The 27,218-nt window shown below is 32.9% G+C and overlaps 1 protein-coding gene across 4 annotated transcripts in view; it reads left to right on the top strand.

The window, feature by feature from the left end:
* LOC123712485 (homeodomain-interacting protein kinase 2) overlaps positions 1 to 27,218 on the top strand; it is a 102,277-nt gene that overhangs the window by 60,109 nt on the left and 14,950 nt on the right. For 3 of the 4 annotated variants that reach the window (XM_045665595.1, XM_045665592.1, XM_045665593.1), the window contains exons 3-7: positions 14,126 to 14,256; positions 19,632 to 19,768; positions 22,030 to 22,099; positions 22,633 to 22,768; positions 26,523 to 26,741. In XM_045665595.1, the coding sequence (XP_045521551.1) occupies positions 14,126 to 14,256; positions 19,632 to 19,768; positions 22,030 to 22,099; positions 22,633 to 22,768; positions 26,523 to 26,741 (693 nt within the window). The remainder of the gene's footprint in view (positions 1 to 14,125; positions 14,257 to 19,631; positions 19,769 to 22,029; positions 22,100 to 22,632; positions 22,769 to 26,522; positions 26,742 to 27,218) is intronic. The other variant, XM_045665594.1, reaches the window with a different exon arrangement.

Here is a 27,218-nt window from a genome sequence, read left to right as displayed (position 1 = left end):
TTATAGCTTTACATACCTCAATTGTACTTAAGTAGTCAGATGAAACAATTAAGTACTTTTAAAGGAAGCCGCGCACTACTACCAAGTATTTCCGAACCAATACGACTGAGGGTCCTTCAAGAAAAGAGCGCACCAATTCTTAAAACGCCCGCAACGCATTTGCGAGCCTTCAGGTAATGTGTGTCCATGGGCAGCGGTATCACTTATCATCAGATGAGCCTCTTGTCCGATTTCTCCAAAAAACTAATAACAATTATGTCATACGAACAATTGTGTTATAAAATCTAAAAGCCGCTTAGCCGCATTATCGAAAATTCGTACAATATAATGCTTACGTGACTCAATTCTATTCTTGGCAGAGTTTTGACCGTTAAAGAGCACGAGTGCTATCGCGGCTGAAACTTAAAATAGTCTGTGACAAATGAAAATATCTTCACTACTACTATGGGTATAGTAGATCAAGTAAACACCCGGTCGCAGAGGCTTGCCGAAGTCAGGGGAGAGTGGTGGAACGTCTTCATTGCGACTAAAGAGAAAGCTAATACAGTAATAGCTAATACAGACTTTCGTACTTCAACCAAGTTCTGAATAGTCGGGGTCAAAATGTATGAGCTGTCGTAGCAGCACAAGGTAGTCTCGCATTCCGGCCATGATTGTACCCACCTGCATTTTTATTGTCTTTGAACACCTGTATATCATTCAGTACGATGAGTTGGTACACAGTAGTGTTAATGTTCAAAATAACATTTTTATAATTTACTTCACAAACACATTGTATTTTTTTGTGTAATAGGATGCAAACCAGAGGGAGTAATATATAGATACTTAACCTTACATAATAAAGTATCCATTGACACTATTAACAGGGAAGACGTGTTGTTAATAAGTTTTTTTAGTTGTCTTTATTAATATTAGGATTTCATTTTGTTTGGAAGCGTTAAAATAACATAATTAAGATGGTAACCCCCGCATATGCAAAAAAACACCTGGTGTTAAGTGCCGCCGGCCATGGACACTTAAGTGTCGCACATTTAAGGTTCGCAAGTGTGTTGCCGGCCTAATGTTATGTGAACGTTTACTTGTTTGACATGTTTTGACAGGTTTAAGTTATTAATTGTAATTAAATATGGTTTAAATAGCTATGACGTAACCACTAATGTAGGACGGCTTCAAATGGCGAATGAGTCAGTCTGCCCACGTATGGTTGCTTTATTTTGACCGTTTCCGTTTTTGGAAGTCTGCCCTTAGTATGAAACGATTTATGTTGTCATTAGATGCGTATAGGAGTGGAAGTTATAAGCCCTCTTGTGTATAGTGTGTTTTAAAAGCACAGTGTATTTATTATTGCATTAAACATTATAAAGTAATTGTAAATACAGAAAACACCCAAAACTAAAGAGTTTTAAAAAACAATCAATACCAAAGACGAAAGGAAAACATTACAACAAACAGAGAGTAAAGGCCCGCAACGCACTGACGAGCCTTCTGACTATGTGAGTCTCCATGGGCGGTGATATCACTTAACAGCGGGTGAGCCCCCAGCCCGTTTGACCCCTGTTCTATTAATATACACAAATAATATTACATCTATCTTAAATGTATGGATACAAGCAATCACGTCCCAGGCATTAGCCAAAATAACACTAGCTATTACTACGCTATGGTAAACTTCTTTATCGCCTTTCTAGATGTTTATCCATGGTACAGATCACAACTGTGTAACGCCAACCTAAAGGTCCATTTTGCTAGCTCAGGCTTTTTTAGTTTTATAAGCGTTGCGATTACCTAAATACGGAGTTACGTCCCGAGTCAGAGGCAGGCACTCTTGAGCATTTAAATTCATAGCATTAAGCAATTAATACGTATGCATTTATTCTTTTGTTATACATATGTTGTGGTAAATATAGAACGTATATAATATCCTCTATTATTTATTACTCGTAGAATGTTATCGTTTTAATTAATTGTCATTTGCATGCTGTTTTGTCATGGCAGTTTTTAATATTTCATTCATCTTCACCTTGCAAATAATGAATTCGTGGCAGCCATGTATCTTTCAACTTCGCTGTCAATAGTTAGTTTTCGTACTACACAATTTGATGTTTGTGGCATCAGCACTACTGGTATGGAAATAATTATATTGAGATTGTGTTTTGTTGATGTTATGAATTGCTAATTGTAATTATTGATCGATCATTAACATCAGTATTAGGTTAATATAAGGGATGCATCGATACGCCTTTTTGCCGATACTCTTATAGAAACATCGCCGATACCGCTTAGTGAACTAAAATTAAATTAATGTAAAATATCATGTTTAGTTGCAAGTTTTTATTTTTTTATAAATATAAATTTACGTGTAATAAGATTATAGGTTAAGGTATTAAAATTAAGAATTAACAGTAACAATTAAATTAAAATAAAATAAATAACTGTTAATAATAAAAATTAACATAGATAAGATTTTTGTAATTCTGTATTTTATTTAATTTGGTATCGAAAACATTATACGTGCGAAATGGAATACGCGGGGCAAGGCGGGTGAGAGAGACAACAGACTGAATAAAACGCGGGAATCCCCGTTTGCAATGAACTAGATTAAGCAATATGCGCGCTTACGTTACTTTTTTAAAGCGCCAAATTTAAAAAGTATCGTTGTATCGGCAATTAAAATATCGCCGATGCCTATATATTGGCAAACCCAAAGTATCGCTGATATATCGGTATCGGATGTATCGCTAGTTAATATATTGGTCTAGTGTACGGAAATTTAAAAAAACTTGGCCTTTCAATAGAAACGATTCGCCCCGGCTTCAATGTAAATACAAATATGTGTAATTGAAAATATATTCAAATTGATACGATACCGCTAGTTTCAAGGTTTATAGTGAGATTTGTTTTATAGTAATTGCTTGGGAAATTTTAATGAGGCATTTAGCAACTTTGTCTTTTAAACATTCGATTAACCTAAAACATATTTTAATGAGTAATAATAGTAATTTATTTGCAAGAATATGGTACAAAAATAGTGTGGTGGTATAATCTAAATTTCGCATTTTCTGCCACATTTAATGGCGTGGAAATTTGTCTTGAAAGGTATTTACATAGAAGTAACATATTACTTATAAAATGTATAATTCACATATAGTAAATTCGTATATTATTTAATTACTACATCATCATATTATTGAAATATATTATTACATTATCAAATTAGTATAAGTGAAGTGTTCCTTTATATTTTCCCGTATTTAATGTTTTTTTTATTGTTGCAGGTAAATAAGGAATTAAAAGGCAGAAAACTAAATATATCAAGTAAGAAAAACACAATTTTGTAACTACCTTCATTTCGTTCATAAACAATGCGGTAGAACACATAATATTAATAGTCCAGGGCGACATACTTCTTTATGATCATAGTTTGCATCCGTTTCTTTGATTTATTTATTTTTGGCAAGTATGTGACTGCCTGTGTCTGACGCATGTCGATTCTTGTGTTTGTTTCTGTTCAACGTATAAGCAATTGTTAGAGATATAAGAAAGGAATAATGGAGTAACCATTAGTGCATAGCCGGGTTTAGAACGCACGAAGTCAACACTGCTTTTGGTAGAAAAATACATGGGTAAAATTACTAGTTTAGAAAATTTTAGACGATAGATTTTCCATACCTCATCATATCTATCGCCGATTCCGACATAGGATATCTGCTGCTACTATGTTGAGAGAGAGGTCTTAACTCCAAAGCCAAGTCGTGTGTTCATATTCCAGCTATGTACCAATGTATTTGTTTTGATTGAAAAATGAGGAAAGCAAAAAACGTACACCCTAAAATCAAGGTTGTTCACCTACTTGTCTATTAAAGTATGCAATCTGAGGCCATCGTATGTGGTTGTAACGGCATTGGATTATTCCTGATTAAATTAATAAAAACGCAATCTTAGAAATAGTTGGTCCATAAGCACTTTCTGGCTTAGGGTAATAATATTCTGATTGTCGAGAGTTGTACTGAATAATTTGAAACAAACGAGATAAACACGATTCATTTAAATAGTTTATATAAAAGGCGCGAGCCAGTTGTTGGAGACACCTAGCCTCTGACAAGTGGGTCGTGTCACTGTGGACGGCTTGAGTTGGCAGCTGAGGCGGGAGCGATTAAAAGCTTTCATTTTTTTAATGTATATTAAGGGTTTCTTGAATCGCCCATTCGATATTATCGATATTTCAAGGCGTCGCGCAATTTAATGACTATATTGTTGTGGTGGGCATACACACTTAGTATATAAGGCCTATTAGGCCTAGGCAGTAATTGGCCTTAGTATATAAGTTAATTATTTAAATCAGTTTGACGTGCTGGTATTCAGAAGAACTGTGTCCAGTTTGTGTTTTCACCACTGTTATAAATTTCTTTTTTATTTCAGATTATGTTTACAATAAATAAATTTTCGTTTATTCGTTCTATTACTTGGAAATTATATTTTGACGATGATTATATAATGTTGCTTAGGAAGCATCGAGTAATGTAATCGTCAAAATATTTTGATTGAAATATGTTTTAAATCTTTTATTAGAGATTCGACCCCTGACTGTATAGGGTTATCGCCAATTGACTAACACATATTCAAAACTTGTCATTTGCAAATGTAAAAGCGGAAGCGGATATAACGAACGCTACAGTCCAAAACTTGCGACGTTACCAATCCACGCTCTCCGGGAGGTTGTCAAGTGGCGAGTGACACAGCCTTTCTATCTGTCTTGGTCAGGTTGTAGCCTGTATTGATAGAGTATTCCGTAACGTCCAGACAATGTCAAGACGAGGCCTCGATATATTGTGTTCTGAAAATATTTGAACGTGTTTCAAGGTGGTGAGTGGGTGGTGTTGAAAATGTTTATTGTGTTCTTTTTTAAAATTTTAACCAATGAATAGTTATATGCTGTTTAGCGTTAGATGTCTTAACCTAAACAAAACTCGTGAGTATATACAAAATTTGAGTTTTTAAAATCTTATTATAGTTTGAACATTATAAATAGTACAAAAATACCAATGGTATGTGCAAGTTATATATATGCCCGATCCCGCCACGGAATACCTAACCTATGAATAAAAAAGGCAGCCCATTGCCCTCATTATTTAATTGCTCTAATTAAGTAAACAGACGACATTTAAGACAGGAAAATGAATGTCGCAACTTGTATACTAAAGCCTAATGTTTATGAAATAACCTTTACATATTGTATATTTAAATTTTTATTGAATATCAAGTTAATTTTAATAGATAACATTTAAAAATCATTAAAATCAATTCACGATGTTCACAATAAAAGGATACTTGATGTAACTGGTTTTCATTTCGACTTGGGTTTATTATTTCCTTGTTTAGTCATGTTATTGTTACTGCGGAAATGTTGGATGCTTGTACTTTCTAATTGTTTACTATGAAATTGAATGAACTAACAATATGTGAAAACGTAATGGTCTCTTAATTGTAAGGATTGATTTTTGTATGGAAAAGTGAAGGCTCTATCCTAGGTAGCTAAACGGAAGCTTGAATATGCATAATTTGAATAGATATATAACGCGGTGCGTTGTAGAATTCTCGTTAAACCGTTTATTTGAATAATTCAAACGCTAGGATTTTATAACAACAAATGTACGCAAAACTTATTATGACAAATCGTTATCTATCGTTTACTATCCACACTACATAAATATAACTTTAGAAATCTCCGCGTTATAGGATAAATAATATAAACATTTTCTTATAGGTCAAAATTATATTGACGTCTCATAAAAGCATTATAAATAGTATTAAGGCCTTGTATCCTATTAATTTGTAAATTTCACCTTTTATCGGCACAATGGTTCTATAAAAAATATATAAATTAACAAGCTCACAATTACACAGTACTCTACTTTAGTTTTGTTCAATTGTGTTCACGTTGTGACGAGAGATCAGCCTTGGTAATAAGACGAAAGTATTTACGGTGTATAGTTGTTAAATCAGAAATTGTTACTATAAAAGTTGTAAGCAAAACACAGGTGGCGTGCTATACAATTTGTGCATTGTTAATGCTCTCAGAGATCACGTATCGTGAACAATGGTGATGTCGAAAACACCAGATCTGGCTAGATATCGCTATTGTTTACCTTTGTTTAATAGTATAATAGTTAACAACTATACGTTTATAGAACCTGTATTCTAATTTTTTTTAAAAATAACTCTCTCCATGTGTCATAACTGTCTTCATTAAGTCTGAGGGTGTGTAATTATTTAATCAATTAACGTCTAAAATTCGTGATATTAGAGCGTTTAACCAATTCTAAAGGGCATTACATATTAGAATGAACCTAGTAGACTAAAACTAGGCAGGCGATATCTCGTTTGTATATTTTCTCATGTAAAAAAAAACATTTTTGTATGAAAAATAAAGTTTTTAAACATAAGTATAATAGTTGTTAAATATTTAAAAAATCAGACGTACTTAAGTCAACCAATCCATTTGGGGTAGCAATAAATAGATGTTATTTTTTTTATTTTATAGTAATTACTCAAGGTAAATTTACTAATAAAACACATTGTTTTGTAAAGTACTTAAACACCGTGAAAATCAATATCAACAAAATTTATTTACATGAAAATACCAAATATGTTGTAAAAAGAGAATGTTCGTGTTACATGCAGCAGTTTTCCCATTAATGTTTTAGTCTTTTTCCGGGTCAGGTCGACCTGGATCTTTGAACTCTCTAGAAGGCTCCAAGACACTTGACACGACGAGCTTGAGATATGAAGTCGGTAATAATAATCAGTTTACATAGAACACTATTTTTTCGTTTACATGAAATGACGATAGAATATTTTCCTCATATTTTCCTCATATTTTCTTGTAAAAGTATAATTTATATCAAATTTTATTATATATTAAAACAGTAGTGAAATTTTAGTATTAGAATAATTTATAATCCAAACATATATACGAGACAAATAACTACTTTTTAATGTAAATAATGAAATCCTGTTAAGGTCTTTAAAAATATATTTGAAATCCTTAAAAATCTCCGAACTCCAACTCCGTGTTGGATAAGAGATTTATACTTTCTTCAAGCGATTAGGTAACGATAGCTAAATTCAGCTATTTTGTATGTCCTTAAAAATACAGTAAATCACATAAAATTTGTATTATTAATAATTTCAATTACATATATTATTTTAACAATGAGCTGGCATTTGATTTAAACTTCAGAAACGAGAGTGACTTTCATAGGTAACTCTTGTTTTCTAGTTGAAATCAAATAGATACTCCTACAGAAATAAGGCTTAGCGCTAATAATGTCGTCTAGCATAGTTTAATCTTCAATATCCTAGCGTTAATGTCGGCATTTGAACCATGTGAAAACACAAATGCTACAAATGTAGAGTGCATCAATTAACCTCCTGTGCCTGACACACGCCGTCGACGTTTTGGGTCTAAGGTCTTTGGAAAAAGCCAGTTGGCTCACAATGGTTCCTTCACCGTTTGAGCGAATATTAAATGTGCACAGACCAGACTAAAAGTTCATTGGTGCACAGCCGGCGATACAACCTCGTGTATGAGAGTCGCACGGTGAACGCCAATACTGAGCCAGGGACCTGATTTAACTATTTAATATTAATTTGTGGTAATAAATATAAAGCCCTAATTAGTCACGACATCGTTAAGCGACATTGAACCCAAGTTTACCACTATTGATAAAAGATGGCGCTATTTGCAATGACTAAATAAATTCTGAAACGCGCTAACAAAGTTATTCGGTTTGATAAGGTTATATACGATACGTAGTAGTCTATTTCACGAATGTAAGCATGGGAAAAGTATAGAGGTTACGCGTCTATTACTAGCTGTGTGCAATGTTTATCGTTGCGGGCAGATTCCAAGACGCTATATCAATTTGGAAATGATCAGGGACGAAAATATACGACTCCGGCCCATGCCAGTGTTGTCTTAGTTTCCAAGACATTGTTTTTATTTAAAAAATTCAAATAATTGTAATAACTTCAAAATTTTATTTATAAATACCTTTTTTTTTAATAAAATAAAAAAAAAATTGGTAGTAGGGTTCGAACTGGCATCGAGTTAACAATGGCGTCGTATGACGCCGCGTGCTTGATCACATGATCGTGACAATAAAACATGATACTGATTACGACCAGTTCCAATATATATATATATAGTAACGGATCGTTTTGTATAATAAAACATATATGTTTTATTATAAAATTTGTATATACATAAACTAATTAAGGCTTTATACATTAAATTCTTTAATAGTGATATTCAAAGACGAGACAGCGCTATGTATATGTCGCAGCCAACTAGCTTAGTTAGCCGTTCAATTAACAGAGTAGCCTTTTAACTAAACGGCGCCGTTTAACTAACGGCCTGAAAGATATTCAGCCGTAACGTTTGTTAGAACATTTAATAAACTAGATAGCTAATGCTTAGGCCATTCGTACGATAGTCATTATTTGGCATAAATAAAAATGAATAATGAACTTTTAGGACGCTAGTTAAACGGCTAGGCTGTTAATCGAACGGCTAATTAAGCTAGTTGGCTGCGACATATATTTGTGAAAATATATTGGCATTGACATACGGGAATCATAGTTCGCACTGTCTCGTTTTTGAATGTCATCCTACGTAATCCAAGGCCAATCGATACAAATAAAAAATATAGTGATTTAACACTTTAGTGTATTTGCGAGTATTACTTTATGAGAAAATAGTTTTAAAGTGTGCCGACTGCGTACTTTACAAGCTCTGTTAATCAACTCAAATAGTACTTTTAACCAGTACACTGTATTCTTTTATTATAAACGAGTCGGTTCCATATACTTTTATGTTTAGTTGAATAAAGGAATGAGCCATTGCGGTCCCATACAAGCGTTATTCAAATGTTATACAAATTCAAGGCGATGGCCTCTGTTTACATTATTAAATACTGCGCAAACTAACTGCTTCTATTATCAACGAACAATAGACTTGAATTATTATGAGGATCGTAGTTCTCTTGGAGGATATTTCTTTAGTTTTTATAGATAGTAACTTCGTGAAAATTTTATTCGAATATGTAGTTTTTTTAATGTTAAAAGATCCTGTTTGTTGATGCAGTGAAATTTAAATTTAGTTTTTTGATAATAATTTTGTGTATTATCGTGAACAGTAATTCAATATAAATTTCGAAAAAGCCAGTGTAAAATCTTTTTGTATTTTAAAATATTTTGACATTATCACACGTTTTCAAGTAAATATTGATATTAAAGGTATCTGTATAATTTATGATGATAATATGTTAATTGCAATTTGCATAACAATTTTAATTTTTAGACAATGATTACTACCTACCGTGATTACTATATTATATAAGTAAATTATAAGTGGTATGATGATTTAGCTGTTATTTGTTTTTTTTACAATAATCATTATATAGAAATAACCTATAAAATGCGGAGTTGTATACAACATATATGAATATTGAAGGTTTGTTTCCCGACGTAACCTATCCTGTATGTATTTGGTAGAGTTTTTGTATTTAATTTATTTTATATAATAGGAGGCAAACTGGTAGGAGGCTTATGCTATATTAAGTGTTACCGCCCCCCATAGACACGCACATTACCAGAAGGCTTGCAATTGCGTTGCCGGCCTTTTAAGAATTGATACGCTCTTAACTTGAAGTATTTCCGAACCAACTCCCTAAGTCGAGTTGGTTCGGAAATACTTCAGTGGGCAGCTGGTTACATAGTGGTGGTGCGCGGCAAAAACTGCTTTTAAAAACGCTCAGTTGTCGACGGAGGAAGTCGATGTGATACGGATGGTATTATTTATTTAGTAAAATACTCGACATATATAATGAATTTTCTATGGTATAAGTTTACCGTAGAAAATGCAATGGTACTATTTTAAAATATTATCGCTTAACAATTCTGATTAGGTAACAGATAGGCGCTTGAAAACGAATACTACCGAATAATATTCGCGTTATAAGAACTAATAAAAGTGTACGTCACTAAAGTAAATTCTTAGTTATTATAACAAGGGTCACTGATACGTCCTGATGATGTAATTGGAAGTTATGTGATTAAAAGAAACGCTATCTAATTTTATTATGTTTTCTTTATATCTATCAAGATCAAAGGTTAATTTCGACGTGACGCAGTGCGGTCGCACAAATATACGAGCTGTTTGCTTGACTCGATAACAATGTAACGTAGTCAGTGGGATTTAACAAGGCAGTGTTAACTGCGTCGTTAGGATATCAGCTCTACCAATTTAAACGTTCAAAACATAGTGATAGCAAAGGGCCTCTAGTGATATTATTATTTTTAAATCTGAATGATGGATTGCCTTAATCGAATTTGTATGTAAACTTATGTATATATTTATATGTATATATATATATATATATATATATATATATGTGTGTGTGTGTGTGTGTGTGTGTGTGTATTAGGTTTGGTGATGAATAGGATGATAGCAAATCTCTAACATACATTGTGTCCTAAAAACATTTAACAAATTATTGAGAAAAACTTCTTTGAATAAAATTCAATGTTAAAAGTATTTTTATTTGGGATAACAGACACACACAAATAAAAGCTGATTGTACACCATTCAAATATGTATAAATATGTGATCTAGAGCGAGAGATGTAAAAGATAAGTTATTGCAAAATTTTGGATAAGATCTGCGAAACTTTGATACTTAGACACATTTCAAAAGAAAATTTATCAGCTAACTTACATATCCTACCTAGGAAACGCAGAATCTATGTAGGGAATGGCCAAAGATAAGACATAAGAATTCAATTTGCGGAATCTCTATTTATTATATATATATATATTTAATTTATGTTACGAACAAAACAAGTATTTATTTCATAAATTAAGTGTTGTGCCGTTAATTCATAATTTCGCTCGGCCCAGTTATTAGCTATTACGTTTAACGGTGTTCTCAACTTGGCAACACTGGTTCATTAATCACATCCTACATATAATTATTAATTTCCTATTTATGGGGTCTACGAATATCTATGTACTGAATCATTAATTATTCTATATTGGACGGAAATTGTTAATAATTGTCTTGTCTAAATATGTATATGAGTAAAAAAGTTATCGTGTCGAATGAAATGCGAAGTACACTTACTGTATTCTATAATACAAATAATAATCAGTGAGATGAAGATGTACAAAACTGATTTCTGAATAATCTTAAATAACAAACTCCGAAATTATAATATGGAAACCAATATACACGTTAAAATGGTACTAATAAACAATCTGTAAACTTCTATGACTAGATGTGAGACGGCCTAATTCACTCTTAAGTTTAATTAATTTATTAAAGTACACCACATATAGCATTTTCTATAGTATAATCAATCTATCTATTCTGAATTTTACAATAAAAATATTAGACATTTATTACATACAAAAAAGAGATTATGAAAAATGAAGGAATAAGATACATTTTAAGTGTGTAATGTGTGTGTTGTGCCCTGGCCCCTGGCCCTGGCTCAGTATTGTGGTGTGGTACACGTCTGCCAGATACACAACTACACAACAGTTAGTTTGGACCTCAGACTATAATAATAATAATAGTAGAAACAATAATAATAATAAAAATTAACAGTGTAAGAAAACACTTTTTAAACGGATTGAAGCTATGTATTATTATTATAAACTTATAATTATTTACATAATTTTAAATTTTAAATTTTCCGAAGTTTCGCGTGCTTTACTCCGTGCGTGTTTAAAAAGTGTTTTCTTAATGTGTAAAAGCTATGTTAACAAAAGACAATACTATTAACAGTGTTAGTAAAGAAGAACACTTCTAATTGTAGTTTATAATACAAATTTTTTGCTTAATTTGATACCAGATAGACGCTTTTCTTTTAATTGATCAGCCAACTACCGAAAATATCAAGTTCTGGAGTAGTGTTTATTCTTAAGAAAACACTTTTTAAACGGATTGAAGCTATGTATTATTATTAAAAACGTATAATTTTACGGTGACACCGTGACCACGCACGCTGTAAAACACCCGAGACGTCGGAAAAAAGTTTTCAATAATAATACATAGCTTCAATCCGTTTAAAATGTGTTTTCTTAATGTGTAAAAGCTATATTAACAAAAGAGAATACTGTCATATTCACAAAGAATTCGAATGGGAAATGAGAATAAGTTTCATAGTACATGGTTTCAAGTTTGAAAGACAACTCTAAAAAGTAAATACGAGATCAGACGTAGTAAAAAGTGGCCAGTTTCAAATATACCTCGTTAGATGTATGGTGGTTGGACTTGTTTGGAACCGGACTATGCGTATACTAGTCTATGTCATGGGAATTTATTGGGTAACTAATCGTATGCGATTTTTATCCATATACCATGGGAATAGAGTTCATTTTAGAATATCTTGAGTATGTATTATTTTTATGCATTCAACATTGCCTTCGTCTATTGTATGGGAATATCTTCTCTCGTCCTATAAATATTAGAATTTTTTTTAAAGGAGACGAAAAAGTTGTAAAAAATTGCCTTAGTCTGATTTAGTTTTATGTTGGCTTAGAACGTTATATTAACGTTTCGATTGCCGCAAACTTGGTATTTGTGTGGAATTACCGCGTGAACCAAGACAATTCTTCTAATTCTTTCGCAATGACTTGACCTGTTTTCTCTCCACTTCCTTTGGTCATAACGTTTTGGGAATACCTAGAAAAGCAACGATGTAGTTTTATAATACACAACCATTTTATATAAGACAAGAAAATAAAACCAGTGGCCCTAAAACATTTTTGTGTCTGGGGCTCAGAATTCAGAATCAATTTCATGATCATTTGTCAATCCTCTTGTGCCTGACAAACGCCATCGACTTTTTTTGGTCGAAAGCAAGCCATAACGGATTGCGTTAGACCTCGTGATGTTTACATTCACTGTTCGAGCGACAGAAAGTCCATTGGTCAAGCCAGTAATCGAACCTACCTACCCATCTCAGGGATAAGAGTCGCACGCTGAAGCCACAAGGCCAACAATGCGGCTAGAAGTCTCTTAAAAAGAGCTCTGCTGTTGAAAGTCAGCATACAATCCATAAATAATTTTCACGCAGTCGTTGCAGCATAAAAATTTTCCGCCGGAATAATATAGTCGGTGCGTTGAAAATCGGTTGTTTATATGAGTGCACGAAAAATGAATATGCATTTTCCCGTTGATAATGACGCAGCAGGTCACAATGCGTGCAGCGAATGCGATGAAAATTGTTTGCGTTCGTACGCGCTAATGAATTTTAACGCTGGCACGTTTTTTTTATAAAAAAATCTTTTGGATATCATATTTTGTTGCGTACTCTTGTTTTTAAAATGATGGAAGGTTATTGGGGTTGTTCATTAATGTGAGATTGTTAGGTCTGTAGTTGCGTGCCAAGAAATGGAACAGCCATCGATGAAAATGGTGCTGCCTAATCCGCTGCCCATGTAAAGTAACTAACTGCCAAAGTGTAGCAAAAGTAACTGCCATCGGTATCGGTAAATCTAGTGTTTTCGCGACTTTAGATTTACTATTATTTTAAGGAACCAATTTTGTTAAATAAATCATCATCTTAACTTCCGAGCGTTTCAATGTTCTTTCACCGAGCACTCTAAACATATCTCTGGTTATTAACCCATATTACTTTATTAAGTTTAAATAAAACTTTAGTTTTTTTACTAAATTTTAATTTCGTGTAACTTCTAGATAGCAAGACATCTCGTCAACTCATTTGCCCATCCTTTCAGAAGTGTTATGGCCAAAACCCTTATAAATTCTGACTGTATATCACACATTGAAATCAAATTCTCTTGAATTAATGTTTTTTTCCCCTTACATATTAATTGTATGAGTGTATCTGTTAAATATATTTTCTTTAGATGTATAATAAAGCAATATTTAATAAGACATAATTATTTTACACTGCCTAATAACTATGAGTTAATAAGTTGACAAATAATTTGGACCTAGAAAATTATTAATAATGATTATGTCAAGTATTCCATGGATAGTGTTCATCAGCGTTCTTCATGTCTCTTAATATTTTACATGTCCGATCATTGACAGGAGCAGTGGTGGAGTGAGACAGGCGTGTGGGCGCCCGGGGGCGAGCCGAGCCGCGCGTGCGATGGTGAGCGGTCTGCGCGCGCGCCTGCACCGCCCGCGCCTTGCCTCAGGCCCTGTTGCGGCGATAACACGTCAGTATACACCCGAGGTTCGTTCGATCGTGCTCTCTGGTCTATCGTACTGTCACTAAATACAGCCTTGCTTAGTATCTAGATCCTAGCTGATCAATGGAAACAAAATTAGGGCCTTCTACCGTACTTCTACTAGCTAGACTTAACACAATCAGTAAAAGAGAAGCAATTAACTTCTCTTTTAAGTAAAATAGTTTTTCTCTTTTTATCACGACGTAGATTTTGTACAGAAATAAATTCAACATTCATTACAGTAACTATTAAAGTTTTAAAAAAATGGAATGTATGAAACTACATTTACTACACAAATGAAGAGTAGAGCACACAATAACTGGCAAGAAACTTACTGCCACTCTTTCTTGTAACGTATCGTATACAGTATTGGCATGTTACTTCTTACTTTACTTAAGTTCGTAGAAACATTAAGTAGAAAACAACAGAGTATTATATAAATATCTATGTATAGCTGGATTGCTACGTAATAGGTAAACTCTTAGCAAATACACTTTTGACTAAAGTTAGGGACCTTTGACAGAAATTGGGCATATGTTAAAGTGTTTGCTGCGGATATAGTAGGACTATATATAGATATTGTAGATGGCCCAAAATTCATCGTTTCCTGTTCATCGGCTAGGTTCTCAGTACTAGGCAAGAACCTGTCAGTTGGTAGTCACGGCTTGTTGCTAACCACCGGCTTGTGTTGACTTGAGATCATTGTCTTACTGCTTCAAATTATCATAATGTGTACCATACCTAATATTTAATCTTATAATAATATCACGATCATTTCACTCCTTTTTTAACCTTCACTATATATAGCTCCTGGCCCCTGATATAGTGAAAACAGTTTCAGGAGCCTGTAACTTGAACACCGGTTCTTTATAATAAAGTATTGTACGTTATTTCAGGTAACTGTACTCTATATTTTATGAGAACAATTAAATACACGAGAATACTTTATTTTGCATGATGTGAATTCATTTGTCGTAAATAGTTTTTCCTTAAACGGAATTTATCGATTAGCGCTGAATCAATGTTTAAAGATTGCGGTGCAATTGTTTTGTCCAGATACTAATTTAATACAAACCGCAAAAAGCAATAAAAAATATTTTTACATATAATAAAGATAAAGAAAAATAAATTATTCGTTACTTATGTCCTTTTTTCTTTTTACGAATTATGAACCAACGTACATTTATTGCAATAAAATGTTGGCAACCACACCTGTGACTCCAGTTATATGTATTGTGTAGCAATTGAATTATAATGATTGAATGAAGAACAGGGACTCGTTTTTCTTTGTTGCACAAATTTTAACTAATTCGAGATGTATGTAAAAAGCTGCGTAATTTTATATAGCCATGGCCGGCTTCGTGTGCTTATATTGTTATATATCTAGACTAGCATTCAATTAAATAAATACAATAAATGTAATGGACGAGGGTAGATAACATACGCGTTATCGCAAATGCTCGATAGCGGTCAACTGGTATCCTTTATGATTAAGTCCCCTATATAATTTATTTATTTATTAACACTTCGTTGCATTACAATATAAAAAAATGAACATAATTAAATCAAAAGGAGGGCAACTGGCGGCCTTATCGCTTTGGATTCCAGGCAACCACTGTGAGTAAAGAAAAAAATCAATAAAAATGTATTAAATTACATAAGATAGGCAAGGAGTGCAAAAATACATGTTATACACAGTTATTAAGACAAAACTAAACAGGAACAAAAAAAAACTAAACTAAAAAGATAATACATTAAAAATAAAATAATAATATAATGCCAGTGTATATATGTATATATAAAATCTTAGGTAAATATATTCTAAAACTCTTTATATTTTTGTGTACAGTAATTCTATCTAATTAAATAATAGCCTCTAGGGGTTGTTCTATATGTAAAGAAAATATATTTAATGAGGAGAATTAAAATTCTAATTTAAAATTTGAATGTAAACCTAATTTCATAGGCGCATTTGTTAATTATTTTAATCAAATTTAATTAAAGTGATTTGTTAAGTAAAGTTTTATACCTGCTGTACGAAACTTAGCAAATTACTTCGGAATGTAATTAGTGACCATTACAAGCGTTCTCACCGTTACTTTCTTATTATTATTTTACGGAATTCGGGGTGCGGTCCCTACGACTACCTGAGTCCCCCACTATTGCAACCCCGGCTCGAGGAGCGTCACTCCAACCCTTAAACGCTACGATGCGCTTGCGCCGGTAACGTGCGAATTTTAATTTTAGTGTAATGTGTTTTGTGTAGTGTATATTGTATATTAATGTATAGTGAAATGGATCTATCGGTGCCGAGGATTAAATTTGAAGCACACGACGATTATGATGAAGACTTTGATTATGATGAGATGTAAGTTTTACTAGTTTCATTTGACAGCTACATTGGTGTACAACAAGGGAAGAGATTTCTATAGTTTGGAATCTTTTCGTTTCAGGCCACAAAAATTTCTTTGGTATATTAATTGCTACTAGAACAAGAAATTGTGTTTTTTGCGTAGCTTTTGACACGGTTTTGATATATGGTTCAATCAATCCAACGGGGCTAGCAGTAAAATTGTCTGAATGTAACTTTTAGATGTATTATATTGTTCTGTTATTATTAGTTTATTTTAAACATATATTGCGCTTATTCAATTTATTAATATAACTATGTTAGTTGATGCATAGTTGTATCGTTTGATAATCATAATTAAAGAATAATGGCCAATTTCATATAAAGTGAATGGAATTTGTTCATATTATGTTAGTCTAATTCGTATATTTTATATATAAATCATTGTTAATACAGTAAACCTAGCATGCACATAATGCTATTGTTTATTATGAATTATAGATCCAAAAATCCTTTAAGTATAAGACAGACTTTTTTTAAGGGGTTATTATTTAAAGAGTTGTTAATTAACTCAAAATAACTATTCATATAGGTAATGGGTAAACTTATGCAGACTGTTTAATTTATTCTAAATTTACATTTACTACATATAAACAGTGCCCTTAAATGCACACAGAATAATACCAAAAATCATAACTCTACTAAAAGTAAAATTATTTGTTACAAGATTTGTACGCACGACTTCCATCTAAAATTATTTCTATAATTACTAAGATATTTCTAAAAAGCCGTACGTTTTCATTTGTACGTATTTATAACAAATCCCCTTCGAATTTAGAACACGAGTACAGTTAAGTATTTTTCCAATCAAAAACTTTATAAATAAAATGTAATCACGATAAAATCAATGTGTCTAGATTGAAAATTTGTTCGGTATATCAATTGCTAATATAAACACCTGCCTCCTGGCAATCATTATTATTATTTACTTTCCACACAGATATCAGTATTACTATATTCTTAACCTACATAGTTATAATAATAATTTAACATAAATAAAAAATTAAAACAAATTTTAAAGGTTTGGTCCGTGTGGCAGTGTCCCTTTAACGCTGGCAGTATTTCTTAACTATTTTCACTAAAATGTGTATTTATCATGTTAAAGTGGAAGCTGGTTTTCATTTATAATGTAGAATCCCTAGCGAAGACCATAATTTCATATATAAATAACGTCTTACATACGAAATACCTAGACGAAATTAGCTCCGAGCTACTCGTAATTCGTTAGTGAAAAGCTAAAACGTGAAAGTTCACAACACGGAGATTGGATAGGGAATTGGGATCAAGTGATCTCGCCTACATCTGATGAGTTGAAAAACTTTGATGAGCTCCCGTTTTGTTTGCGTAGAGATCGTATTTCGTCTAATTATTTTGCACTAATTTCAGCGTATCAGTTGCGCAGTTCGCCTGGTAATTGGTTGTCATAATTATATGTAGAGAATTGATATATAGAGTCAAAATCTGTTATAACGACATCGAAGGGACTACTCATATTTGGTCGTACAAACCGATTCCTAACAACTGATGACGTTGTTATTAAGTATCTAATACTTTTACTCGTCAATGTAACGGGTATGATGTTCTAAACGATGTCGTCGTAAACGACTTTGACTGTATATACTATATATATATATATTAGTATAATAAATAAAAGTGTCTAAAAAGTAGGGAATTTAAATGTTTAAAGTGTGACAAATTATATCTTTTTACTTTTGAATAATTGTCCTGTACTTTTTGAGTTTGGATTCACGCTAGTAAAGCTTTCACTACGATTTTGAAGTAACATCAGATTAGATAATCTCTGGCTAATAAAGTATCCTTAAGAAAGGAATTCTATTCATTATAAACCTAACAGTACTTTTGTCTTATTATTTCCAAAGCTTAAATCATTGTCTGAATTTAAGTAGAATTGTTATTAATATCATAAAGACTACCTGACTAAGGATTAAAATTCAACTAAAGTAATTAAGTAATTGATAGCTATAAAGAACGGTTCTTAAGTCATAAACTAATGGAAAGGATTAAATTCTTAATGACTTCTGAAAATTATTGTTAGAGTGAAAGTGTAAAACCATTGTTTGGAATATACTAATTTATATAACCGCCATGTATATATATTACTTAATATTAACATATCTTGTATAGTACACTGTCTTGATATTTTTTTGTATTTATTTATTTCGTACTTCTAACATATTTATATATAACAAAAACAATTATATCTACTAAGATATAGCCAAAGATAGAATACAAAATGGTTCAAATCTCTACAAAAGGAAAAAAAATAATAAAACATTTTTAATACATTTAACTAAGTAATACCTAATTCGACTGTGTGTGTGTTGGTGTGAAAGTGAGGGTGTGTATGTGGTGTCGAGTCAAAGCATAAATATTGGTCGTTGTATTTCCGAATGTCATACAATGCCAAGCGAATGTCGAAGTAATACGAGATGGTGAAACTGAAATCTCCTTGATACAGTCATGCTTCAAAAAGCGCAGCGAAACAAGTTAATGTTTCAATGGTAATAATTAAAACATTAACTGTGCAGTTTCAAGTTTTTTCGCGTAGTTCAAATGTTCATAGCGAATATTTGTATTGACGTAATTTTATAAGGAAAATATGAGGAAGAGCTTGACTTAAGTAGGAAGAACGGAAAGTAAAAGTATTGTAAATACATGAGTATTTTTAAAAATGTTACTTATCATTGATAGGCAATATGTTAAGGTTATATTACAATGGGTTATATTAATAAATTAAATAAACTCAAAAATATAAAGTTATCAATAATACTTACGCTAAATATCTCTACGCGATTTTATCGTTCATTCATAGTACATAACTATATCCCCTGATCTAGTCTTATCGTTACACCTTCTTGTAATCACTACAATGGGATTTTGAGATTTTTACTTGAATATATGGCCATAAAGTAATAATTCGCATTGTTTCCAGTGTGGAAGATAGCAGAAGCCGGAGGGCGGGCGAGGCCGTGGCGGCGGCAACGCGCCACAAGGGCGGCACGACGACGGCGCACAGCAAGCAGCTCGCGGCGGGCGGGGCCAACCCGGCCCAGCCGCAAGGTAACAAACGTACGGTCTACCAATTGTTGTTACCTCCTATAAACTTGATTATGCAACCTGTTAAAGTCGTTCTTATACCTCAGATATATAGGGTATAAAACATTACGTACTAAACTGGAAATCATTTGTTAATTTCAGTGTCGTAATATTATAGATGGGAATAGATAATTTATAAACGGTATATTTCTCTGGTCATTTTAGTTTGACAGTTTTAAACGTATTTAATATTTTTAGATAATAAAAATCACTTTATTTGACGCAAAAATTTCATAATTTCGTAAACAATAGGGAACGAATCGTTGACATACACTATTCATTTTGTTTAACTTTATACATAATATATGTACTCAGCACAAGCTTTTAAACTAGGCCTATCTTTAACGCTAATCTTTCCAGTGTATTTAACAAATTAGCAATAACCATTAAATGTTTATAAATCTTAAAATTGCTATAGAGAAAAAAGGGCAGAGGTAGGATATGAAATGATTTTTTATATGGTAATGAATAAAATTTTAACATTCGCTCGAACGGTAAAGGGAAACATCTTGAGGAAACCGGCCTGTCTTCAACCCAAAATGTTGACGTCGTGTGTCAGGCATATCCTATTGCCTACAAGATTAAGAAATTATCATGAAACAGATACATAAATTTGAGGCCCAGACCTGAATGGTGTTGTAGCGCCATTGATTTTTAATATATATCTATATTATTATAATATAATATATCTATATCTAAATATTATAAATATAATGTTTACATTTTGTGTATAATTTACTCGGCTTAGGTAATTTAACTGGTTTTATCTACATTTAAAGTAATAAATTTAGCTTAATTAAATGTTGCGTGATGATGGAGGTGATAAGGAAAACTACTTTGCTACTTAATATCTGATTATCTTATAAATGTTTCTACATAAATTTAACTGTCAGTAGAACGCTTATGCAAACGATTTTGTTTATTGTCAGCATTTTTTCCCTTCATCACGACACAATTTCGGCGTTGCATGACTTTCGATGAATTTCCAGATTTTATTTCAGTCGCCAAAACAACTATTTTTGTGTTTGAATGTTTACAGTGTGTTTCAAAAGCGATATATATATATATATATATATATATATAAATATCTTTAATAATTCTCGCTTAACAATTCTGCTTTTCGGAGCTCGTAATTTATTTTTGTATGTATGTTTCTTAGTTGACTTTGTTTGGTTGATACCAAAATTCTAACGCCTGTTTTGATATATGTGACGTATCGTCACATACCTTATTGGTATGTCTGTTTATTTTCACTTTAGATACTTTGTTAGAAAATTTTCAATCTTTAAGTTCGTCTTTGATTGACTAATTTAGGACAACCTGTGTACTTTATACGCAATAAAGTATGACGCAATGCGGCGCCTACGCATGACAAGTGTTTTAAAAACCATGTTACTGGCGGTTGACGTAAGTATAGTATGCAGTCTGTCTGTAGGGCAATAGGAAGTAATATTATCTTTGGTGTACGGTAAGGTAATTCATATAAATCTAACCCTAATTAAACAATTTTAAAAAGCATTGTAACGCGGTGATAGGTAAATAATGCGCTTAAAATAAATCAGTGACGCTACAAACTTTTTAGGTCTGGGCCTCGAATTTCACAAGTAGGTGCTTAGCCTTCTGTGCCTGACGCATGCCGTCGACTTTATGGGTCTAAGCCAAGCCGGTTTCCTCACGATGTTTTGCTTTACCGTTCGAGCTAATGCTAAATGCGTACATAGAAAGTTCATTGGTGCACAGCCGGGGATCGAACCTACGGCCTCAGGGATGAGAGTCGCACGCTGAAGCACACTAGGTCAACACTGCTCTAATAAGCCAAATATATATATACATATATTTAATATTATTATTTGCGATGTACACACGATTGAGTTCCCTTGATAGTTTACCGGATACAAAGTAATTGATTCTTAGAATAATTCCAAGGAGTGATTAACTAATTACTGTTTAATCATCGTCTAATTGGCATTTTGTTTGAGACGTTATTAGAGATACAAAGCAATGTTAAGACAAAACTTTATTTCAAGGGAAACACTTTAATTATTCTATTGCAGTATGAAAACATTGCCAGTGAGTACGTTAAGGGGCACCTAGATGAAGAATGTTTGTAAACATTTACCGGTTAGGATTTAAAAAGTCAAATGGTTGTATTTATTACACTGTTAATTAAATGTTTGTAACACAAAGAATGTAATTGTTTGTCCTTCGAGTGTTTTAAATGTGTACCTTTGCAGGATCCGGCTGCGGTGGCGATGGCGACTACCAGCTGGTGCAGCATGAGGTGCTCTACTCCTCGTCCAATAGGTATGAGTGTATTCCATAGAAGTAGATGCGTAGCTAAACTTATGTCCTTTTAAAAGAGATTCCAGCTAAATGCAACTTTTATAGAAGTCTCACTAATTGGCATTAACTCTTTAACTAGGCATTTATTTATAAAATTTATTGGCTCGTTAAACGTTATTTAGTACCGTGTTTGAGTGGGTTATTTTAATTCAACAATTACGCAGTTGAATTTAAATAAACGAATATTGAGTAATATCCGAGTATATTTGTACAAAACTCTGTATTTTTTACCTTCGTAACTGTCCTGTTCTATTAGCGATAGAATTTGTTTTCTATTAGGTCCCAGAAGTCCGATCTACTTGTCTTCTATCTGCCCCATTCACTGCTGGGGACATCATGGGTTCATATATATATAAAAGCTTATACTTTTTAATCAGTCCCTATCACAATCTCAGGTTACTGCAAGTTAATATAGCCTTGGAAATATCAACAGCGGTTCTTCTTCACGTGACAGTTTTTGAATATAACCCACTTAAAATATACTTGTCTTTCAGGTACGAGGTGCTGGAGTTCCTCGGCCGCGGTACATTTGGGCAAGTGGTGAAGTGCTGGAAGAAGGGCACTAACGAGATAGTCGCCATCAAGATCCTGAAGAACCATCCCAGCTATGCCAGACAAGGACAGATTGAGGTGAGTCCATTCATAATTGATACGTAGATCTTAGGTATTTTTTTAAAAATACAACTCGTTTTTTGTATAAAGTTGTAACTGTCACATGAGAAGTTTAATAATTTATAATAATATGAAGCCGGTAACAGATATTTCTGGAGCCTTTAGGGAGGCTTGTGTGAACAAAACAGTGCTATATAAATTAATAAAAATACATAGTTAAAATTGTAGTTTATTTCAAAACAACTTTGCTTATTTAGGACTTTATTTGTGGGGTAAAGCTATTATTACAATTAACGAACCTTGGGAACTCTTGAAATATATTGAACTATTGATTGATTGAAAGAAATTGTACTTTATAATAGGATATGTTTGTTAACGATGTTTAAAAAAATGGGTAAATAAAACATTACCAAATTGTAGGTCAATTTTCCAAATGACTACCGGAACAAGGATTATGGCGTTAAAAAATGAGCCTTTATAAAAGATATTCAATTTGTTGAGCAAGCGACGTGTAATGAACAATATTAAACAGCCTATAAGAGAAAATATTTAGTAATTTCACGGTACGTTAACCACAAACGAAAATTATTTAGCGAAATAAACAATTTTTCGTGTCGACGCTTGCATATCAGAATAGTTAGGGTACTAGAAAATTATTTTGCCATGGCCAACCGGTTCAGATTCAAAATGAATAATTGTGTAACATAATTCATTTGTAAATCAGTCTGCTAATAAAATATTAAATTTATTGATGTCATACGTTTTCATTAGTCTTAAGTGCTAAACAGTGAGCGAAAAAATAGATTACAAGAACAGAGTGTCTTCCCCTTAATAGAGACTGTAATTAGTGTTATTGGACAGTTGCTTATGTTAAATAGTCTAAATTAAATTACTTAAAAGTCTAAGAAAGGTTAGGTGAGTGTTACTCAACCTTTTTCTAAATAGTCAATTTCAAAACAAATAATAATAATAATAAAATTTCGAAATCTACAATCCCCTTAACAATCAAATTGGCATCATCAATGTGGAGCTTGGTTCTACGTTGGAAACAGTGATGACAATTATACATGTGTCGCAGTTTAGACACGTGTATTAAAAAATACTTTTCATATAATCGTATTGCTAACTAACACGAAGGCTGATTACTTGTCTAAAAGATAATCGAAACAGATGTAGAAATGTCTGCCTCCGTGTGATAGGTGATAAATCACACAAGATTAAAAGCTAAAAGTTAATGTAGTGTTTCCAAGATTTTCCATTTATCGCACTGGGCGCTGGCCAAGACAAATCCAAGATGTCGCAATGAATAAAAAATAGTTTAGAAAGGCGACGATCTCTCAACGTCTGTTTATTCAATATCAGTATTTCTTTTATCTAGTGAAAAGCTATCGTTTTGGCTGTGTTTATTGTTTTTTTAATTTAGAATTTTAGATTAGAATAAGATTAGTACGTAAATAATATATGTTCTACCATTATTACTACTACTATGAGTATATGATTGTAGATGTACTCGACCAGCCAGAATTTTTTTAATTGACAAAACAGGAAAGATTTACCGAAAAAAATTGAACTAAGTTATATACCTTTTAACCAAACTTAAGATCGATTCAAAGATATCTAAGTTTTAATGTAAATAATGAAGCCTATTTGTTATTATTGTGTAATATACGTATAATATTGCCGCCACGGCATCAGGCTTTATTACGCGTTTTTGTTAAATAAAAAATAAATAGTTTGAGAAATAGGTCCGTAAAGCTTAAACAAAAGCAATATTGCCTTGTTATAGATGATGTTATTATTGCATTGATGTTTCATTCTTGGCAAAGTTCGTATCGCAATGTATCAATAGATTTCAGGTAGGTCAGGTTTTATAAGTGTCCCAAGGTCCAATGCCTAGATAATATGACTTAAAATAGTGCATCGTCCATATTATTTTATACCCCACCCTGAATATATTACTTTGTTTCACAAACTCATGTGACCTGCATTTTTTGCCAGCTTCGTATATAATAAAACCAACAAGCCTTTTCCGTACTATTTGGACACCTCAAACGTTCAAAAAATATTTTTTTATTCCACTTGAAATATGTCGCTCCAATTTATAAATTACTAACAACGTAAATATCTCTAAAATTTGGGGCAGGCTAGTGTGCGTACTATATCTAGCGGTTCTGGCAACGATCCAGTTATCAAATGTTTGTGTTTACCGACTAGAGTGCTACAGCGCGAACGATAATTGGCAAAATAAAGAGATAAAGAGGGTAGTTACGGGCGAAAGTTGCGTAAAAATTCTCTGCGCAGTTGGAAAGTGGATTCGAAGGTATTGCAATTATGCTTGTTTTGCATCGGTATCGGATCAGAATCCGGAGTATCCATTTAATAACTTCGTGCTGCTATAGAAGAACTGGGGTGTTATTGACTGCTCTATTCTGACTAGGATATAGTTGAAAGGCTATATCGTCTAAGCAAAACTAAAAGCTAATATTAAGTTGATAATTAAAAAAATATATATACGGAGATAGGTATGCTTGTCCTAGGCCCAATACTTCCAACAAATGCATTACTATATATTTTTCTTTCTAAGTGCGCATTTCACGCTCGTTCGTACGGTGAAGGAAAACATGTTGAGGAAACCGCCATGCCTTAGACTTTATCAGACATAGAAGGCGATCATCTACTTGCCTTTCACTATCACTAAATAAATACAGAAATCTGAGGCCACTACAACTTATTTGTATGCAATTAATAAAGTGGTTTTTTTTTATTCCTACGATTGTTTATCTATGCACCAGCCTTGTATATCGGTTATATCACCCTGGTACCTTAAACGTATTCTGTACTCTTGGTTGACATAAATAATAATAATAATATAACATTTGCAACAAACGATAAGATTACAGTTAAGAAGATGTGGAGACTGGTATCCAAACCAGGTAAGAACCTGAGATATAAACAGGCTTCTTGTACAAAGCAAAGTCATACTGAGTGGTAACAAAAACATACTTATATGGGTAGGCAAACAAATTTAAGGTTTTAAATAAGGACAAAACAAAACAGTCAATTAGTTAGTTAGTAGAAATAAAGTTGTTTGGGTGTATGTGTGTGTGTATAAAAGAGACAGCCTTTAGACATTGGTTGACAAAGCTCGTTAATCAAGACCAATGTTTTCTGCAAATCATGTTACGAATAAATAAGCACTATCCCTGTTCCAAATTTTTCTTGGCATAATTCTTTGTTAAAGTATGAAACTGTTTCAGAAGTTTGGACTTTGAATCATAATATTCTTGTTTTCGTTGAAATTTGAAGTTTTCAAAAAACAAAAACTTTCTGGACTCCTTTCTTTGTTGTGTCTCGGGAAATGAAAAATTAATAACTTTTATTTGTATAACCCAATTTTTTATTTATTTTGATGAAAATCAAAGAAAACCCACGATGTAGATCCTCGTATACTTTTGTTTTAAAGAAACAGAATTTGATAGTTCCGAAATGTTTACTGAAATTAAAATAAAATAGGTTTTACTGTCAGTTCACAAATCGAGGAAGCCGAATTGACGATTATTTATTGCTACTCTCTGCCACTCATTTCAGTCGACGAGTTTCTTGTTTAATTAAGATGCTCAAACATTTTACCATATCAATGCGAAATATTGAAACAAATAATTTTAATAAAATAAACTCTCTATTCCTAGGCATGATGAGCACGCTCTTTCATTACCGTGGGAACAACACCCAACCAAGTATATTTCATGTGTGTTTTTTATCAAAATTCCAGGTTTCAATCCTCTCCCGGCTATCCCAAGAATCGGCGGACGAGTTCAACTTCGTCCGCGCATACGAGTGCTTCCAGCACCGATCTCACACCTGCCTGGTGTTTGAGATGCTGGAGCAAAACCTTTACGACTTCCTCAAACAGAACAAGTTCTCGCCTCTACCCTTGAAGTACATAAGACCGATATTGCAGCAAGTGCTCACTGCCCTGCTCAAACTCAAGGTATATATAACATGAATATTGATATGATAAGTCCCGGTTGAATGTTAAAACGAGCACGAGGGCCTCTTTGATGCGGGGTCGTATTGGTTTACTACCTGAAGTGGTTTTAGTGGGTGGGTATGAGCTATTCACACAGCTTCCACAATAGATCGTTTCTGTCGCGTTTTTGCCTCGCATCACCTCTATGTGGAACCAGCTGCCCACTGGTAAGCCAATTCGACTTAGGGTCCGTCCCGTCCTTAAAAGGTCGGCAACGCACTTGCGAGCCCTCTGGCATTGAGTGTCCATGGGCGATATCACTTAACATCAGGTGAGCCTCCTGCCGGTTTGCCTACTGTTCTATAAAAAAAACCTGGAGTGAGTCGAGTCTCATATACCCCTGTATGCATGCTTAAACGCATTTCCATCTTGGTATTTAAAAGAAAGTTTATTTGTTTGTCTTTTCTTTATAGGTGTATAATATCAAATTTGATCAAT

The sequence above is a fragment of the Pieris brassicae genome, chromosome 7 (genome assembly GCF_905147105.1).
Source record: "Pieris brassicae chromosome 7, ilPieBrab1.1, whole genome shotgun sequence".
NCBI lineage: Eukaryota > Metazoa > Arthropoda > Insecta > Lepidoptera > Pieridae > Pieris > Pieris brassicae.
This window is presented reverse-complemented; position numbering and strand designations above follow the sequence as displayed.